Consider the following 21,407-nt stretch of genomic DNA (forward strand, 5'->3'; position numbering starts at 1 on the left):
TTTAGAAAAGCATTCTGATCAATTATACATTTACAAAATTGGATGTCTGCAAGAGAAAGGTTATGAATAATCTACAACACAGAACGTATGTATGAAGTATGAATGTGTGTGTGAGTGGGTGAACGTGAGGCACGCTTTGGCTTAAGCGCTTTGGGCACGGTAATGGTGTAGATAAAGCGTTATATAAGTGCAGTTCATTTACTGTTTCACCAAAATGTAAAAACTATTTTAGAAAACAACACTGTAGCCCATGTACTGTTGAGCACAGAGGAGACTCCTCTGTTAGGCTCCGGAGCTCCTTTGCTGCATCTGGCACAAGCGATCCTGAATCTGTGGAGGGTATAATGTAAGGCAAGGATTATCGTCCCATTCTTTGGCAAAATGCACTCCTCAGTGTCAGAAATCTTGGTTTTAGCTGAAGGTCATGGGTCCTCCAACGGGATAATGATCCAAAACACATTGCGAAAAATACCCAAGAATGGCTAAGAATGAAACATTGGACTATTCTGGGCCCTGATCTAAATCCTATTGTACACTTGTGGAAGGATTAAACATGCCATCTGGAGAGGACCTAAAATAACATTTAATTCACTAGGTCTAAAAAATATCAATGAATTTTCAGTAAATGTTCATGTATTACTTTGATCAGTTTCAAGTTATTTCAGACTATTCTTTTTTTCCGTCTTTAAGATCGGTACTAAAAATTTTGTCCATAAGTTTCAACATTGGTCACTATATATACTTAAATAAGTAAAACATAAATAAACAAATCACATACACAAAGTTATTCTTACATTAAGCATCAGTGTATTGTTGTTATATGAATTAATGTAAGTTTTCCATCATTCGCCATCTGGACAATCAACAATTAGTTTTGGGTACATTCCCTTGAAAGCAAGGGTATCGAGGAGCAATATAGCATAGGAGCATTTGCAAAGTGTACAACATACATCATTATGGACATCCCCATGATCCTCAGACTGAAAAACACAACACTTTGCAAAAGCTGCTGATGACAAAAGGCATCATGAAAACAATAATTATATCATAATGAAAGCAATAGATTTGTAAAAAAAAAAAAAAAATGCATCATTTTATCTTGAAAATGTCAGATTTGTCAATACAGCGATGATTTTTTTTCTTCTTCTAAAGTCTCACAAAGACACAAACAGAGATGCTGATATGCTGAAGGCCCTCAGAGACAAAAATACATACATTGAAATCATCATTGAATAAATGTTAATAGTAACAAAGGAAGCCCTTTAAACCCCCATTTAGATGAAACTGAAATTGTATTGATCATGTTTATATTAATAGCATTCAGATAGGCATCAAATGAAGGTTCACATAATAAAATGCCAAGATACATGAAGGCAGATAACATGCAGCCCAATAAATGCATCTGTGAAACATAAGATGAGGAAGGCAGTATTGTATTGCATTCGATGTAAAACCACAAACAATAAAATAGCCACCAAATGTTTTGATACACGTATTGAAATTCCATAAATATATGTCCAGCACTGCGATTGGCTGGCGACCAGCTCAGGCTGTACCCGGCCTCTCGCCCGAAGATAGCTGGGATAGGCTCCAGCACGCCCCCCCGCGACCCTCGTGAGGATAAGCGGAATGGAAGATGAATGAATGAATGAAAATGAATGTCCAGCAAGCAATGTGAAAACAGACCACCTTAACCCATGACCTGCTCATCTACAGTAGGTTGGGTATGTATCCTTCACAACCTATTTCAATCACTTGCAAGTGCCTATTATGTCTTTTCACTACAAATCCAGTCCATTTGTGCCCCAACAAGGACCTACTGGGGAGATGTATCAACGTCAGTATCTGTGCTCATGGGAGAAAAGGCTACTTCGAGGCGTCGAGGGTCTGTGTCTGTGTGTGTGTGTGGGGGGGGGGGGGGGGGTCTGTTCGGACAGTAAAATTGTTGCGTTGGGATTAGAATGGCAACCGTGAACTCTCAGCCTTTCTTCCTCCCAAGAGACTATGAATAGTGACCAACACTTATGATCATAGTCAGATACACTCTTCAAGTGGATATTTTTTTTCTATGAAGAGCACCAAAGGAACAGTTTTCTACACTGTCAATCTTCTGCCCCCTTGTCCCTAATCTCCACTGTCCTGCATTTTATAATCTGCTTTCCTATGTTTGTGTATACTTTCCATCTCAAAAGCGGTCCCCCTTTTCCAAAATGTTGCATCGTAAGATTTGACCCCTCAAGGCACAACTGTTGGATATGAATGAAAGTAGGTTGATTTCTTTCAAATGACTGGTCCAGCATTAGGCAAATTGTGAAAAGACACCAAAGAACAATAAACTAACTACTCAAGGAAACAGTAGAGTATATTTTTCTTTTTAACAACACTTGAGCAGGGCTTGAGTGGTGTAAACTAAGACAATGAAGGTGGCAGCAGAGGTAAACACAAAGCTTGTGAACAACTAAAGATCATTTTAAACCACTGAGGCGATCCCTTCTTTTCCATCACCCCACAATAAGATGGGCAATTTGAGTCCCTCTCAGGTGCTAAAGTGGGGAACTCCGTTTAACAGAATCCAAGGCACTATACAGGTAAATCTTTTCAGGATAAAAATGTCCACATAAACACCTGGCATGTGTGAATGCATCAGAGCATTTTGATTAAGTGCTAATAAATGTTGCTTTAGAACTTTAGTTTGTGTGTGGTATGCTTGTCACAGACAGTATAAAATAAAAGACTCAGTATAAATACTGATGTAATGTAAATCAGTGTACTGTATGTAAGTGGTGTTCAAAAAGGTGGTTTTTACTATTATACCGACTGTGGCCACCACATGATGCTATTGAGACTCCACCAGCGGCTACATTGTTCACCCACAGCCGCTGAGTGATAAAAACTCTTCAATATAAAAACGATAGTGTCAGTTTAAAATAAATACAATTTACATGAATACAAATCTGTTAAATTAGACAATTCCATTATTAACTGACCAGTTATTAGTTTGTAAAACCAATAGCCAAAATGTAAATGACATTTTTAAAATTACCCTAAAACAAAACTTTCCTCACATCCTCCTAGTTACTGTTTGCAAATGTAAAAAAAAATAAACCTGAAAGAGAAAATTATTGTACTTTTAAATATATTTCTTTGAGAAAATATGTTTGTTTCGGCGCACAGACTATAACAGGATGCAAATTCTGCACTTGGTGGCATCAGTGGGTGTGCTGGTCAGCTTGCTCACACGGCGACTCCTTTAAGAAGGGACTGAAGGACGAGCGCACGGTGCGACCTCGCAGAGGCTGCTGCACACGGAAGTTGTTCACCATGCTCTTCTGGACCTCCTCCTCGGCCGAGGTGAACAGAAGACTCCGGAAGACAGCCAGCTTGGAGGGGACAGAATACAGAAATTTCACGTGAGCAGGCATGATTACTTACACAAACACTTCCGGGGCTAAACATGACATGGGGAGGTAGAGTGGCCATCAACCAAATAAAAAACAACCACACTTTTAAGCAGAAAGACAATAGAAATACAGTACTCTCAAGTATGAATTACACAAATAAACAAACCATAAAGTTTGTTTAGGAGCACCCTGACATGTTAAGGAAATGTTTGTTTTCTTAACATATTTTTGACTTTTCAGGTATCGTATTTCTGACGGCACGGTGGACGACTGGTTAGAGCGTCAGCCTCACAGTTCTGAGGACCCTGGTTCAATCCCCAGCCCCGCCTGTGTGGAGTTTGCATGTTCTCCCCGTGCCTGCGTGGGTTTTCTCCAGGCACTCCGGTTTCCTCCCACATCCCAAAAACATGCATTAATTGGAGACTCTAAATTGCCCATAGGTGTGACTGTGAGTGGTTGTTTCTTTGTATGTGCCCTGCGATTGGCTGGCAACCAGTTCAGGGTGTACCCCGCCTCCTGCCCGATGACAGCTGGGATAGGCTCCAGCACGCCCGCGACCCTAGTGAGGAGAAGCGGCTCAGAAAATGGATGGATGGATGGAGGTATCGTATTTCTATAGTGCCTGGTGATTAGCTGGTGTAACCCGCCTCTCGCCATAAGTAAGCTGGAATAGGGTCCTGCTCACCTGCAACCCTAATGAGGACTGCCGGTACAGAAAATGGATGCATATGTTTCCATATACAACCTATACATACACATATATGCATATTATTTTGCCTGACTGTAAAATTGTAGGCAACTGGTTAGAGCGTCTGCCTCACAGTTCTGAGGACCGGGGTTCAATCCCCGGACCCGCCTGTGTGGAGTTTACATGTTCTCCCCGTGCCTGCGTGGGTTTTCTCCGGGCGCTCCGGTTTCCTCCCACGTCCCAAAAACATGCATGGTAGGTTGATTGACAACTCTAGCTTGCCCGTAGATGTGAGTGTGAATGGTTGTTTGTTTATGTGTGCCTTGCGGTTGCCTGGCAACCAGTTCAGGATGTACCCCGCCTCCTGCCCGATGATAGCTGGGATAGGCTCCAGCACGCCCGCGACCCTAGTGAGGAGAAGCGGCTCAGAAAATGGATGGATGGATGGATGTAAAATTGTAGTGTTCAATGTCAATTGGGGTGGGACAGAGAGTTTCACTTAAGAAGGCATCAAAATCTTGAGACTACTTCACTTAAATCAACACTGCAAATGTAAATGTCATGTAAATCCTTACAACTTTGGAAATCTATTTAAAAAAATAAAAATACAAAAATTAAAATAAAAAAAAAAACACAAAATATATCTTTCCTCCCCGATCTGCTCAGAAGGTTTTCTAGATCACCAAAATAGTGGAACACAGACGAACAACCGAGACATCAATTGTATTCAAAAATGGATAACTCTTAACAACTTAGTCACAACAAGAAGCTTGACAAGCGGAGCACTTTCAAGAGGATCTGAACCAGCAACAGCAGAACCAGATGTCCAGTATGTAGAAGACGACTTGGAAATTCTTACTGAACCACCAACTGAGAAAAAAATTGTCTCAGCCACTAAGTCCCTAAATGGAAAAGCCCCTGGCCAAGGTACACACAGACCTTTCCACTAACTACTTTTACCACCATTTAAATGTACTTTGGAGAATAAAGAAATTTCAGATGACTGGTCGGAAGAAATTATCATAAAGATACCAAAGAAGGGCAACTTGAGCGATTGTTACATCTGACCTGGAATTAAATTTATTGACACCGAGCAAAATCATGACAAAAATTATTGTGCAGTGTCTTACAGAGGTTGTTGATGCGAAGCTCAGCAATGAACAGGAAGAATTCTGGAAGGGAAGTGGATGCTTTGACCAGATATTTACTCTTTGAAATTTCATAGTACAATGCACAGAACGGCAGAGGCAAGTATACATCAATTTTATCCACTTTGAAATGGCCTTTGATAGCGTACGCTGAGACGGCCTTTGGAACATCTTAAGGATATATGGAATCACACGGCATGTCGTGGACCTCATCAGGACCTTCTATACCAATTTCAAATGCCGGATGGGAAACAATAAACTGGCATTCAAGGGAAAGATAGGAGTGAGAAAAGGATGTGCGATGTCAGCATTATTCTTCAACATCCTTATCAATTGGGGATGTGCTGTACAACAGAAGACAAAACAAGAGGTATACAACTCTCTTCCCAGCATTAGAAGACCTTGATTTTGCTGATGACCTAGCACTCACACACTCGCCAACACATGCAAGAGAAAATATCACATCTCAGCTACTTTGCACAGCAAGTTGGCCTGAAAATAAACAAGCGCAAATATGAAATAAAAACAATCCATGTGAATGGAGAACAACAGTTGACTGTACCTGTCTTGAGAGTACTGTAAGTCATGATGTCTCACAATGACATTTCAAAACAGAATCAACAAAGAGAAGGAATGTTTTCAGAGTGCTGTGGAATTCTCAGAAATATTAAACCAAGACAAAACTCAAGTTACATCTGTATGATGCTGAATGCTGGAGAACAACAGCAAGAGACACCAACCAACTGGCAGTCTTCCTCACAAGAAGACTGAGAAGAAGCCGTCAAATGTTTTGTCACAACAAAATAACTTTGCAACTCCAATGAAGTCACCAGGTACGCTACTACTACTACTACTACTACTACTACTACTTCTCTTTCATCTGCTTTGAATGCTCTGTGTTGCTATGCTGCCGCACACAGGTCAGTCCTGGTACTGCAACAGACATCCGGTTTGCGAGAGGAGGGTCGCAATGATCAGATATCTTCTTTACGCGTGTGTTGTGCATGTGTAGGTCATCTTGAATATAGCATACATTACAAGAGCAGTACACACATATGTTTCATTCTCATGTGTGGAAGCCTGTCTCACATTTTAAAAATCAGTACTGTATTTGTGTAAGCCGCTTCAGTTTAGCATGTTTAAAAACACTTTGAAAAGCGCAGATGTGCTGTAGATGATTACAAACGTTTGTAATCTCTGTGTGTGTGTTTTCCTTTGCCACTCAAGGGGAAAATCTCTTGTTTTATACAGAACCAAACGGCAAATGAGAGACGTTACATTGGGAGGAGTGTCAGAATGGTGCTGCACCCTGAGTTGAGTTTAGGGGCTGTTAAACATACCTGATCATGGCTAACTTCGATGGGCTGCTTCATGACGATCCAGGTGACAGACTCTGTCAGAGGTGGTGTTGTAAGAGAGCCGTGGTACGTCCAGTAATCCTCAGTGTTGTTCGGCAACAGGCAGCCAGCGTCAAATTTCGTAAACTCTACCACACTGCCCTGCAGACATTACACACACAAATGCCTGCGTCGTCTTCTGCTTGAAAATACAAATAATGTTATTCAGAGTTAATATGTAAAAGAAATATATATATATATATTTTTTATTTTTTTTATTTTTTAATGCAAGTTGTCCAGACTATTATGAGTAATGTACAGTATAGCATGATTCAGTAGCTCCATTATACAAGCCTAACAACTAATATTTTTATAATTAGCATGACAACTAAACATTATATCCTCTTGCATTATCAAATATACATTATTTAACTGTCACATTTGATTATATCATTAAATATGCAGCAATTGATTGTTGCTTATTATTAGTAATAAAGTGGTTGGCATCAGAGCAGGTCAGTCACCTTATAATGATACAAGCATCCATGAGATATATACAGTAGGCTCTCAAAGCCACTTGGTGAGGTATACCCACACAATCTAATGGGCCCAATATAAGAGGGGTATCATAAATGCTGCCTTAACAAAGATTTTAAAAAATAATGAATTTGTATTGACAGTGTCAGAGAGGTATTAATTTGGCAAAAATGCACTGTGTGCGTGCGCATGTGTGTGTATAATAGTGGACTTACCTTGTGTCTGATTGCAGGGAGAGCGTCTACCAGTTTTTGCAGGCCATCGTGTCTCTTCCCCACCTGCACCAGTGTAGAGTTGTTTGGATTAGGGATGTGCATGATAGATCACTGGATCAGTCTATGTCCATCACATTTTGTAGCGACCATTGCCCTATGCAGCCCTATGGGGGGCACAAGCCAGTGCAAACTGTAGGCCGGTCCCAAGCCCAGATAAATGCAGAGGGTTGCCTCAGGAAGGGCATCCGGCTTAAAACTTTGCCAAACAAATATGAGCGTTCATCCAAAGAATTCCATACCGGATCGGTCGTGGCCCGGGTTAACAACGTCCGCCACCGGCGCCGTCAACCTGCAGGGCGCTGTTGGAAATTCAGCTACTGTGGGTTGAAGTCGAAGAAGAAGAGGTGGAAAGCGGGTTCTTCGGCAGAAAGAGAAGAGGAAAGCGCAGAGCCTAGAACTGAATGTGGGGACTTTGAATGTTGGGACTACGACAGGAAAATCTCGGGAGTTGGTTGACATGATGATTAGGAGGAAGGTTGATATATTGTGTGTCCAGGAGACCAGGTGGAAAGGCAGTAAGGCTAGAAGTTTAGGGGCAGGGTTGAAATTACTTTACCATGGTGTAGATGGGAAGAGAAATGGTGTCTGGGTTATTTTAAAAGAAGAGTTGGTTAAGAATGTCTTGGAGGTGAAAAGAGTATCAGATCGAGTGATGAGGCTGAAACTTGAAATTGAGGGTGTTATGTATAATGTGATTAGTGGCTATGCCCCACACGTAGGATGTGACCTAGAGGTGAAAGAGATATTCTGGAAGGAGCTAGACGAAGTAGTTCTGAGCATCCCAGACAGAGAGAGAGTCATGATAGGTGCAGATTTTAATGGACATGTTGGTGAAGGAAACAGGGGTGATGAAGAAGTGATCTGTAAGTACAGCATCCAGGAAAGGAACTTGGAGGGACAGATGGTGGTAGACTTTGCAAAAAGAATGCAAATGGCTTTAGTGAACACTTTTTTCCAGAAGAGGCCGGAACATCGGGTGACCTACAAGAGCGGAGGTAGAACCACGCAGGTGGATTGCATCTTGTGCAGACGATGTAATCTGAAGGAGGTTACCGACTGTAAGGTAGTGGTAGGAGAGTGTGGCTAGACAGCATAGGATGGTGGTGATGGAGGAAGATTAAGAAGACAAAGGCAGAGCAGAGAACCATGTGGTGGAAGCTGAGACAGGACGAGTCTTGTGCAGCTTTTCGGGAAGAGGGGAGACAGGCTCTCGGTGGACAGGAGGAGCTTCCAGCAGACTGGACCACTGCAGCAAAGGTGATCAGAGAGGCAGGCAGGAGAGTACTTGGTGTATCTTCTGGCAGAAAAGGAGAGAAGGAGACTTGGTGGTGGAACCTCACAGTACAGGAAATCATACAAGGAAAAAGGTTAGCTAAGAAGAAGTGGGACACTGAGAGGACCGAGGAGAGCCAAAAGGAATACATTGAGATGCGACACAGGGCAAAGGCAGAGGTGGCAAAGGCCAAACAAGAGGCATATGATGACATGTATGGCAGGTTGGACACTAAAGAAGGAGAAAAGGATCTATACAGGCTGGCCAGACAGAGGGATAGAGATGGGAAGGATGTGGAGCAGGTTAGGGTGATTAAGGATAGAGATGGAAATATGTTGGCTGGTGCCAGCAGTGTGCTAGCTAGATGGAAAGAATACTTTGAGGAGTTGATGAATGAGGAAAATGTGAGAAAAGGGAGCGTAGAAGAGGCAAGTGTGGTGGACCAGGAAGTGGCAATGATTAGTAAGGGGGAAGTTAGAAAGGCTTTAAAGATGATGAAAACTGGAAAGGCAGTTGGTCCTGATGACATTCCTGTGGAGGTATGGAAGCATCTAGGAAACGTGGCTGTGGAGTTTTTGACCAGCTTGTTCAATAGAATTCTAGCGCGTAAGAAGATGCCTGAGGAATGGAGGAAAAGTGTGCTGGTGCCCATTTTTAAGAACAAGGGTGATGTGCAGAGCTGTGGGAACTATAGAGGAATAAAGTTGATGAGCCACACAATGACGTTATGGGAAAGAGTAGTGGAGGCTAGACTCAGGACAGAAGTGAGTATTTGCGAGCAACAGTATGGTTTCATGCCGAGAAAGAGTACCACAGATGCATTATTTGCCTTGAGGATGTTGATGGAAAAGTACAGAGAAGGTCAGAAGGAGCTACATTGTGTCTTTGTAGATCTAGAGAAAGCCTATGACAGAGTACCCAGAGAGGAACTGTGGTACTGCATGCGGAAGTCTGGAGTGGCAGAGAAGATTGTTAGAATAATACAGGACATGTACAAGGGCAGCAGAACAGTGGTGAGGTGTGCTCTAGGTGTGACAGAGGAGATTAAGGTGGAGGTGGGACTGCATCAGCGATCAGCCCTGAGCCCCTTCCTGTTTGCAGTGGTGATGGATAGGCTGACAGATGAACAGATGAGGTTAGACTGGAATCCCCGTGGACCATGATGTTTGCAGATGACATTGTGATCTGCAGTGAAACCAGGGCGCAGGTGGAGGAACAGTTAGAAAGATGGGGGCATGCACTGGAAAGCAGAGGAATGAAGATTAGCCGAAGTAAGACTGAATATATGTGCATGAATGAGAGGGGTGGTGTTGGGAGAGTGAGGCTACAGGGAGAAGAGAGGGTGGAGGGCTTTAAATACTTGGGGCCAACTGTCCAGAGCAATGGTGAGTGTGGTCAGGAAGTGAAGAAACGGGTCCAAGCAGGTTGGAACAGGTGGAGGAAGGTGTCAGGTGTGTTAGGTGACAGAAGAGTCTCTGCTAGGATGAAGGGCAAAGTCTATAAAATAGTGGTGAGGCCAGCCATGATGTACGGATTAGAGGCAGTGGCACTGAAGAGACAACAGGAAGCAGAGCTAGATGTGGCAGAAATGAAGATGTTGAGGTTCGCTCTTAGAGTGACCAGGTTGGATAAAATTAGAAATGAGCTCATCAGAGGGACAGCCAAGGTTTGATGTTTTGGAGACAAAGTTAGAGAGAGCAGACTTCGATGGTTTGGACACGTCCAGAGGAGAAATAGTGAGTATATTGGTAATAGGATGATAAGGATGGAGCTGCCAGGCAAGAGAGCTAGAGGAAGACCAAAGAGAAGGTTGATGGATGTCGTGAGGGAAGACATGAGGGCAGTTGGTGTTCGAGAGGAGGATGCAGGAGATATGCTTACATGGAAAAGGATGACGCGCTTTTTTTTTGTATGGTTATGTTGTATAGTGCTACATAGTAAAGCAATAGAGGGAGAATTTGGCAGCAATCAGCAGGGATTTTATCAGGCCCAACAAGTTTGCTTGCCCTGGGTAAAATATTATTAACTGAAAACACCATCTGAAATTGCCATATTGTTGTAAGAATGAATTATTAATAAACAACTGATCCTTAATTTACCAGCTCATTGATAAGGAACTTTTGTTTGACTGTCAAAACCTAGTTTCGACAATGTGATTGTATCTTCGCTGCCACAAGCTGTACTACTGTACTTGAAGAACACACACTTGACAAACAACCATTCACACTCACATTCACACGTAGGGTCAGTTTTGAATTTTCAGTGTCACCATGCCACCACATACAGTTTGAGCAAACTAGATGCTGAATGTGTTCTCTGAATATTCTGCATCTGTGTGTGCATGCCTGTGTGTTACCTTAAGAAAAACTCCAATAACACCCAGGCCGTTGTCCTCCATCACTGCCTCCTCAAACAGACTGTACTTATCCGAGTTCCAGTGGACCAAGTGGAGCTGAGAACACAAACAGTACAACTGTTAACCATTAGCCTACATGCAGGTACAAGAGGGAATAAACTATTAACTTAAACTCCTCTTTGACTCTGCCTTGGTTCTTCCACTCTGAACCGTATGCGGTACAGTACCTTCTTTGTGACTAAGTAATTGTAGTATAGAGACCCATGGCACATCTGGATCCACCAAGTTGCTTGTGAATGATCATTATTTCAAGCAGGTAATGTTTAGCCATTTGTTTGTTAATTAAAACTACTAAACGGATTTCTAAATATGTACGGTACTTTATGTTAATATCACTAACTGGTTGTTTCAAGTGTTCAGTAAACGTACGCACAGGGATATCCAATATAGGTCACTTGAAAATATATGTCCACCAACTAGCCCCAATACTGACCACTTGCACAATGATATTTAATGCAAGAGCTGTTTCAAGAAGTCTGGCTTTAAAAGACCGACACCGTCAGAGAGGTACAGTATTATTTCCAGTGGCGTACAATTTGTACTGCATCATATTTAGAGCTGTTCCTAGTATTTTGGAATCTCTTATTTCATTAACTGAGGTAACCAAAATACTGCATTCATTATTTAAAAAATAAAGTAAAACCTGATACATGCACTAAATCAGAACTGGGCAGTGTAAATCCAACTTTACAGCTATCATAGGTTAAAAGCAGACATCAAAATTTGTCCAATGCATGTAAAGATTGAAACTGACAATACGAGGGTCTTAATCTTGGAGTTTCTTAAAATGATAGCTGATTCAAAATCCTCCTGGAAGCTGTGTTGAAAGGTCGTACAGTATGAGTACATGTTTTGTTTTGTTATTCTGGTTGTAAATCTCAACTGATTTCCCACGCTGATAAGTAGTGATAAATTACATCACTGGGACTACTGTTCGTATAGAAAAACACAATTTAGAACAACTGCTCGTTATTCGATGTAACTGCAACTTCAGCCTCCACGAGCGCACATTAATGCAAAGGTGGCAGAGTGATGGGAACTGTGACGTGAACACATTCCCAGCATCAGCAATTACGACTTGGCAGAAGATGCTAAAGAGGGGGTGGGTGGAAGACTCACCCATAACAAGAAAATTGCGGCAGAAGATATACACTTGGTGTACCGGTTGTGCAAGTAGCAGAGACGACTAATTTCAATGTTGACAAAAGATAAGATTAGGTTATAAACCACGCGTCGTGTCACTGTACTAGACGTTAGCATTGCATGACATGCTGACATGTTTGTGATTAGCATGCAAAGTTAACTGTGAGAGTTGCATATCAGAGATTCGTCCTGAAAAAGTAATGTTCACAGTATTTTTTATTTTTTTTTTCCTGACAAAAAGCTGCCTGCTGAGACACTGATGGCAACAGTGAGACTACACCAGAACAGTAACTATTTGGGTTATTAAAAACAAAAACAATGAGCTGGCTGACACTGAACCTGAGCTGAAGAGAATTGTGGAGCTAATAAGAGATTATTGTGAGCCACTCCATCCTTATTGTGCCTAGAGTTGTAAACTACTTTCATGTAATAAAAACTGTTAATTAATGTACCCCAGCTAAGACACAATATAGCTAAATGAATCTTTATTACAGTGATTTTGGCATCCATCCATCCATCCATTTCATCCATAAATCCATTTTCTATACCGTTTGTCCTGTTTACAGCCATGGGTGGGCTGGAGTCTTTCCCATATGACTTGGAGCACGAGGCAGAGTACACTTTGAACTGGTCACCAGGGCACAGAATGACCAAAAACCATTCACAGTACTCACATTTATTCATATGGACACTTTAGAGTGTTCAATTTACCTAAAAGGACTTTCTTCGAATGTGGGAGAATGCAATGTCCACACAGAAAGGGTTGAGCCAAGATTTGAACTCAGAAGCTCTCGACTATGAGGTTGACGTGCTAAACGATGCTGCCCTAATCATGTTATTTTATGTACTGTATATTATTGATGTAACATCCACAAAATGTATTCACTTATTGTGTGCCTCAGTACATAACAAGCTTTATAAAACTCTTTTAAAAAAATAAAATAAAAAATAAATAAATAAATCCTCTGGGGAAAAAAATAGGGAATTACCATAATTTCTCGTGTATAATACGCACCCATGTATAATACGCACCCCCAAAGTTGACCTCAAAATTCTGGAAAACCCTTCTACATATGGATATTGCACTTTTACAATGCATGATTTTGCCTCTACCCATATGATCAAAACATGATCTGCATTTTGTTAGTTTTTTCAAAGAATTATTCTTAAGTTAAGCACTTTATTTGAACATGTAATACTTTCTATTTACTTGCTCTTATTTTGAAATACACACCCCTACTTTTATTTAGTAAAAGAGAAAACACATAGTTGTGCTCATATTTTTAATTAACCAGGCAGAATTTGTAATATGGGTCAAGTCTTTAAAGAAAACATGAAGGACCAGGAGAAAAAACATTTATTTGTATTTCAATGGGATTCAAATTAAACTGTCGAGCATTTCAGAAAACCATTATCATCAAACAAAACATAACCATAAAGAAATTAATGTTCGTTGTTGTTCAGTCATCAGTCATATTTAAAAAAAAAAAAACAATATTTCACAAACTCTCCCAGGCTAGCTAAATTTATGAGCACAACTGTACATATTATGCAGTCATACGTACCCCTGTCATATTGGAATGAACGTTTTAATTCATTCATCCTTTTTCATAACCTCTAGGTGCCGGTGGCATATTGGAATTAAGTGTACAGCTTTTTCATAACCTCTAGATGGCGGCATACATTTATAAAATGTGAAAGTCTTTTTCATTTTCCCCTATACCCATGTATAATGTGCACCATTGACTTTTGACATTTTGGGGGGGAAAGAAATGTGCATTATACACGAGAAATTACGGTAATGTTTTCCTTGTTTATAGATATAGCATTTGAACTTGCTAAAATTTGCATTTTATTTCATACATTTGTACCTCTCATACAGGACTGTGCCACTTTTTTTTTTTTTGCAGAACTAAGAAAAATATATTGTATACTTCTTCAGATACAACCAGTAAGTAGACCAAATAATTATTACAGCCAGAATCAATACGCAGTTTTTTTTGCATGCTCTGACATCCAAGTGCGGAACTAAGAAGTGAATCATACCTCTGCAGGAAATAACCTCCTGTCCACGGTGTGCTCTGACCCCCAGGCGTTGCTCTCACCCCAGTGGAAATGGAACTGGCACAGCCTAAATTTGTCTTGCAAAGGGCCTCCTTCCAATGCTGTGGAAGCAAATGAAAGGCCATATTGTTGCTATGTTGACATTAATACACAGATTAAACAATTATAGTAATAAAAAAAGACAAAATGACAATCATATCACAGTTACTGTTATTTTACTGTAGGAAGGGTAAATGGAGAGAGCATGTTGTCCATAAAGTACCGCAATTTCTCATGTATAATGCGCACCCATGTATAACGCGCACCCCCAAAGTTGACCTCAAAATTCTGGAAAATCCTTCTACCTATGCATAATGCATTTTTACAATGCATGCTTTTGCTTCTACCCATGTGATCAAAACAAAGTATTTTTTTCAAAGAATTATTCTGAAGTTAAGCACTCTATTTGAACATGTAATACTTTTTTATTTACTTGCTCTTATTTTGAAATTCACAGCCTTACTTTTATTTAGTAAATGAGAAAACACAATTATGCTCATATGTTTGATTACCCAGGCATAATTTGTAAGATGGGTACAATTCTTTAAAGAAAACATGAAGGGCTAGGCAAAACACATTTAATTTTATTATAATGGGATTCATTTGAATCTGTCACGCATTTCAGAAAAGCATTATCATTAAAACAAACATAACCATAAAGAAATTAATTATGGTTGTTGTTCAGTCATATTTTAAAAAAAGAATAACTAATAACAACTGTAAATACAGTATATGCAGTCATTCGTACCCGTCATATTGGAATGAAAGTGAAGGCAACACCTTTTTCATAACCTCTAGGTGGCGGCATATTAGAATGAAAGTGTACAGCGTTCTCATAACCTCTAGGTGGCGGTGACATTGGAATGCAAGTGTACAGCTTTTTCATAACCTCTAGATGAATAAAATGTGAAAGCTTTTTCATTTTCCCCTATAGCTATGTATAATGCGCATTACTGACTTTTGACTTTTTTTTGGGGGGGGGGGGGGGGGGGAAGCGCATTATACACGATAAATTACGGTAATACTGGCCTACAAATATCCCAAAAATATTTTGTTGAGAGGCGTCGGTGGACTACACATCATGTCATTGTAATTCCAGCCATTCATGCATTGCCATACATCTACTTCATCTTCAACTTTGCTCAAGGGCACCTCGACAGTAGCCAGAATACGGACTAGCATTTTTTCCAATAACTAATGTGGTTGCAGTATATCAAAGTATCATATGTCCCACTAAAACACAAAATTGCTACATAATTGAAAATACAGTAATAGTACTCTAATTTCCAAATTACATAACAAAACTGCTGCTTTGAAATAGGGCAATAAGTAGCATTTTTGAGCACAGGATTGTTAAAATGGCCGGAGTGCTGAGCTGAAAACCTCACATTTGACCTTTGCTTCCTTGAACGTTTTCCAATATCCTTCAATATATAGACGGTTCTTGCTTTGACATAAAACAATAATCCCTGAAAGTTTGAATGCTGGTTAAAATTGCAACAAGTAAATAGCACTAAAAAAGAACAAGTAGCTGTATACTCATTTGACCTAGAACTACCCAAGTCTGTGTCATATATCACGCATACTTGATTTATATTTCAGATTTAGGCCAACCAGGCCTAACTTTACTTTATGACAAATGCACAATCAAATGAGATTGAATTCAAGCGTTGGCTCAATAATTATGCCTTTTACAAAGCTAATAATGCTCAGCCTTGATCATACTATTATGGAGAACCAAATGGTCATAATGTTGTGAATGAGTTGTTTTTAGTCTCTTCAATAGAGTAATGAAATATTATTATCCACATTTTACTTTTAAAATGTGGTGTTGTGGTTCTCACAGCAACTTTCTAAAATCATAAAACAAAGATTCCTAACATGTGACCTAAATCAGAGTAATCGTTTTAAAAAAAAAAATAATAATAATAATATTTTTTTTTTTTAAATAGCACAATCAATCTAAACAAATTGGCAAAAGCAATCTGTAACAAGACTTGGTTTGTCAACAGTCATTTTTATCGTGCAACCCAGACATTATTTTTGCACTCTAAAAAAATGGCTGACACAGTCATAGTCACATGACAGTCACCAGATCCACAAGGTGGTTTTATCTGTGGCTCCTCAGTGTAACGTTACGTTGATTACTGACTTTACCACAGGGTGCTCTTTAATAGAGGCTGACAAAGGAGATCATCCTTTGCGCACGGCTATAACCTCAGAGTTTGTTCTGAATTCAAGGGAAACTTTGCTCTCAATCATACATAGTACTGCTGTGAAAACGACAAAGAGCGTTCAGTCATAGCAGAGCCGTTTTATTTTGAGAACAGAAACGTGTATGGTTAGGAAAAAGAGGAAACATTATATTGTAACAGAATATCACTTACTTGACTTGTCCGTTGTGTCATCATATTCAACCAGGAAGGAGTAACCATTATTCCAGATTTGCTGGCATGTGGTTGGGTCATAGTCAGCGATCAAAGGTTTCAGTTGGGAATCAAAGAGGGTCCTGCGGACGACAATATCAATCGGAGATTGGCGGTCACCTCCTGGAACTGCGAGCGGCCCCTGCCACATAGGGTGCACTGGATAAGGGAGGAGGAGGTTAGAAGAAAGAAGACAAAGAAAAAACGTCAATATTTACAGTATTGTAACTCTTAAGTCTATGGAACATAACCAGGGAGAAGTAACCTACTTTTCAAGTTGTATTCGGCTGCTTTCTGCATTGCTAAACAGCAGTCCATTTTAAAATAAAATTTAAACTGTGTCACTCTGAGAAGTGACTCAGTAATGGCCACTTAAAGATAGACTCGCTTCTCAGGCCGCCTGAAGAACTGAATGCAAAAGCAGCTGCTGAGTAATTCTACTTCCTCCTAGCCAGCTGTACATTTCTTCCTGAAAGGTAATGACTAAATAAGAGCGAAGTGGGCTGGCTGTACAGAAAGTGACCTGCGGAATGTCCTGGCACGCCCCCAACTTCCCTCCCAGACCGGGACCCCTGGCTGGGTCAAAAAGCATTTTCGGGCCAAAGTCTGAACAACGACCTGACTAATTACACGAAATCTTCTCCTGAAAGTCATAGAAAACAAGTGAGATTGTGTGTTCAAAAGGACAGAGCACATATACAGAGGAAACAATCATTGTAGTGTAGCTGTCAAGGACTCAGAAACAACTGCTGATTGTCTTCGTCTGCAATCATGCAGCACAAGGCTTAAGGTTTCCGCTGCGAGGAAAGCTGAACAAGTCTGACTGGGAGATGACCTTCATCTCCTTAAGCCTTTAGCGACTCCTCCTGGGAGCACTTGGCTGCCTAATTCTGTTATTGCAACGTGCGAATTATGTGCTTTCAAAGCTTTTCACGCTCAGTCAGCCACTGTGCGTCTGGAGTCTGTTCCTGCCTGAATCCCAGACTTCCTCGCCAAACAACCGCAGAAAACTGAACAATAACAATGTTAAAACGAAAATGAAACTTAATCAACTCCAGAATATAGCAGCAAACATCTGTAAAGGTGCACGATACTGGATCTCGAATATCTTACTTAGAGAGCTCCTATATTATCTCTAAACAAATGTAGCTAGGAGAGTAAAATTGAGTGGTTGAAAACCACTCAGCGAGCAAATACGAGGACGCAAACTTTGAACTTAGTGAGGAGGTGTGGCCGAGTCTGTTGATCATTCTTTTGTTGTCCCCCACAAAATAAACACACATACATAAAAGTGATATAAAATAAGTGCCATATTGATTTAACATGCTGTTGATTTTGTCCTTGCTGGGATGATATAAATGAAGCAAATCTTCATCCAAACAAAAGCCAACTCCCATACACTAAAGGGAAAATTACAAACTACTCATTGTAGCTTTGAAGATACCCATCTCTACATGTTGCGCACTGAGTTATCTAGAAATAAAATGAGGCCTAGGTATACTGCACAGTTTTGGTGCCTATATCACTGCATTAACAAATTACAAATATAAATTACATTTGTACAAAAAAAAAAACACTTCTTGAATTATGGTTTTCCATATCCTGCTTTCTAGCTTGATCAACATGCTTTTAAAATATTCTATGTAACGTTTGCTGCATGGAATGCAGATAGCGGCCTCTACTGCCCCAAATGGTAATTACAGGAAGCAAGTGTATGGCCCAGCCCTGACCAGTGAGAGTGAAAAGCTGGGGAGAGAGAAAAAGACACTCACATGCACAGCTTTCCAGGAGAACCAAATTCAGTACATTCTTTTAAATGCAACACTAGCATATACTCATTTAAACAGTATTGTCTCATGGTGTAGTGATTAGAACATTTGCCACACAATTCTGCGAGTTGGGGTTTCTGCGAGTGCTCAATCTTCCTCCCACATCCCAAAAACATACGTTAGTTTGTCTCCTTCGATTTCTCTGTATGTGGCCCTTGGAAGAAAACGTTTGAGCACCCCTGATTTAGAGTCAAGCGGGTTTTGGGAATGTGGGAGAACATGCAAAAAAAAATAAAAAATTGGGACAAAGTCGCGGGCCAAACTCGATGTTTATTGAAAATTGACTGTGATTGTTCATGTTTTCCAGATATGTTGTATATGTTCAACCTTATCATATGAAAACAAGGGTAATTGAATCTGAAATATTCAAACATTAATATTCTAATAACAAATCCAATTTTTATTGAAAGAGATCAAATCTGTAGATCGAAAATCTAAAATCTGTCGCGAACAGATAATCTGCTCCCACCTATGTTAAAAGCTCCTGTTTTTACATTTTTGATAAGCTTTTTTTGGTAAGGGGACATGTAAATTTGCCTGAGGAACAGAGGCGGTCCTGGACAGAATGGGGCCCACTTGGCCAATTGTCAACTGGGGGGGGCATGCTGGAGGAGATTTGCCTCTGGGGAAAAAAACAACGTCCAAGCAGATGCGCCCTATGTGACGCCCAGCAAGTTCGTCCCCCTGTAGGATCATCAACCGGGGGGATGCTGCCCATATCGCCCATCTTAGAAACCACTGCCGAGGAGACTGTTAGGTGACTCCAACAGAAAAGGAGGGGGCGCTTGCTGGTCTCGACTGGCGTGGCAACACATGAGCAAAGCACTCTGGGATTAGTATTATTATAGTATGTATGTAGTATTAGTGGTGCATGTGCTATATACTTGCAGGCCAGCTCTAATACACATTTGATATGGTCTCACGGGCCGAATATAATTACATCGCGTCGTGGGTCAGATTTGGAGTTTGACATACCCGTATATGATTTAGAGTCTTCACTTAACATTCATGTTTTTGGATTGTGGCAGGAAACTGGAGTACCCAGAGAAAAAAAATCCACACAAGCACAGGGAGAACACGCAAATGCCACACAAGAAGGCCGGGGATTGAGATTCAAACCTCAAAACTCAGAATTGTGGGGCAGATAGGACTACCACTGCCACACTGTGCTGCAAAATGTAAAAAAAAAATTCACATAATAGATGTTCTGCACACACAAATGAGTCCCCTAACCTCAAGGGAGGTGTACTCATGCATGATTTGCCAATGAGTCAGACACCTTGAATGAGAATTTCCATACTAGTTGTGGTTGGAACAAAAGAACAAGAAAAGCCGGTTAATGGGTGTGGTGGAAAAAGTTGCAGCCGCCTCTCAAAAACGAGTTTGCATGATTCGAGTCAGGGTTTCTCACATGCACAATGTGTTCACAGGAACTCTGCATACTTGAATGGCACGCAAAATACTGTAGGCTACTGTATCATTGGTCGTCAAGCTTCAGTCAGGTTCTACCCAAAGCGAGAGACACGTGATGGTGAGAAAATGTCATGCTCCTTGAGATGTTGTGCATTTAAAAACCAAACACACCGGCCTCCTGGATGGTAAACAGATAAGAGGATTAAATACACAGGCTCGTGTGTGGATGGATGTCCCTTACGACGCTATCAACACGAGCTGCGACTCTGTGGCGTTCATTTCAAATCCAACGCCAACGAAAGTCTTTTCCAATACTTTCCATGCACGTTTCCAACATCAAAAGTACTGCCCAAAATGTCACACACAATTCGCAAACGTCGTCGAGTTTGAAAGAGCTGCTACTAACTTTGCGACAGCACGAATCTGCTGGAGCACGCCGTCAGATTGCATCCGCGGACGGAGGTGAGCCACTGACTCCTGCCGGTGTGCGTGAAGAGCTGCCGGTGAAGCTGAGAAGCCAGAGGTCGAATTGCTGATGACAAAGTCACCATCTTGATCCGCTCCCGCGTTTCCTCTTTCAATACAGTCGGCTAACAAAAAAGCTCTCCACACTGTATCCCCCCGCCCGCCGCCCCACTCGAATATACAGCTGAGCACTGTGTTGTTGAACTAGCCTAAAGTTAGCTGTCACTTCGACACGAAGCTGCTCTCTCGCTCTGCTTCCGTCAGTGAGGCGGGGGAGAGGCCAGTTTCTTCGTCACGCGCTGCCAAAACAAAACAAAAAAAACACATGGAGGAAAAACAACAGCCGTCTGTATGACGTTACGCTGTCAATGTGTTTGAAAGGCAACAGATTAGGACAGTCGATGAGGCGGGACCCCAGCCCCGCTTCGACGACAGACACAAAAGGGGAGGGGATGCGATGCCCACCAATCAGCGACGACCTCCGAGGGGCGGCAGCGTCAACAATGGTGACGACTGCATTGCGTCATGGATTGCGTGGACAGAGATATTTCATAGTCTTGTTTGTGTACTAGGCGGCACGGTGGGCGACTGGTTAGAGCGTCAGCCTCACAGTTCTGAGGTGCGGGGTTCAATCCCCGTCCCCGCCTGTGTGGAGTTTGCATGTTCTCCCCGTGCCTGCGTGGGTTTTCTCCGGGCACTCCGGTTTCCTCCCACATCCCAAAAACATGCATTAATTGGAGACTCTAAATTGCCCGTAGGCATGTAGTGATGATTCAACTCCTTTACTTATATTCCATCCATCCATTTTCAACACCGCTTATCCTGGTTAGGGTCGCGGGACACTGGAGCCTATCCCAGCTGACTTCGGGCGAAAGGCGGACTACACCCTGAACTGGTCGCCAGTCAGTCGCAGGGCACATATAGACACGGACAACCATTCGCACTCACATTCA

General features: G+C 41.3%; 1 protein-coding gene across 2 annotated transcripts; it reads right to left on the reverse strand.

Moving 5' to 3' along the window:
- Positions 1 to 784: 784 nt before the first annotated feature.
- On the reverse strand, positions 785 to 20,871 carry ca5a (carbonic anhydrase Va). Of its 2 annotated transcripts, none has more exons than XM_061772887.1 (7): positions 20,396 to 20,871; positions 16,709 to 16,906; positions 14,265 to 14,383; positions 11,016 to 11,111; positions 7,327 to 7,389; positions 6,578 to 6,736; positions 785 to 3,380 (listed from the first exon to the last, which is right to left on the reverse strand). In XM_061772887.1, the coding sequence occupies exons 1-7, from the start codon at positions 20,538 to 20,540 to the stop codon at positions 3,210 to 3,212; spliced, it is 951 nt and encodes a 316-aa protein (XP_061628871.1). In that variant the 5' UTR covers positions 20,541 to 20,871; the 3' UTR covers positions 785 to 3,209. The 2 variants fall into 2 exon arrangements, with proteins under 2 accessions (XP_061628871.1, XP_061628872.1); XM_061772888.1 differs by lacking the exon at positions 20,396 to 20,871 and adding an exon at positions 17,017 to 20,348.
- Between the last annotated feature and the right edge of the window lie 536 nt (positions 20,872 to 21,407).

The sequence above is a fragment of the Phyllopteryx taeniolatus genome, chromosome 5 (genome assembly GCF_024500385.1).
Source record: "Phyllopteryx taeniolatus isolate TA_2022b chromosome 5, UOR_Ptae_1.2, whole genome shotgun sequence".
Classification (NCBI taxonomy): domain Eukaryota; kingdom Metazoa; phylum Chordata; class Actinopteri; order Syngnathiformes; family Syngnathidae; genus Phyllopteryx; species Phyllopteryx taeniolatus.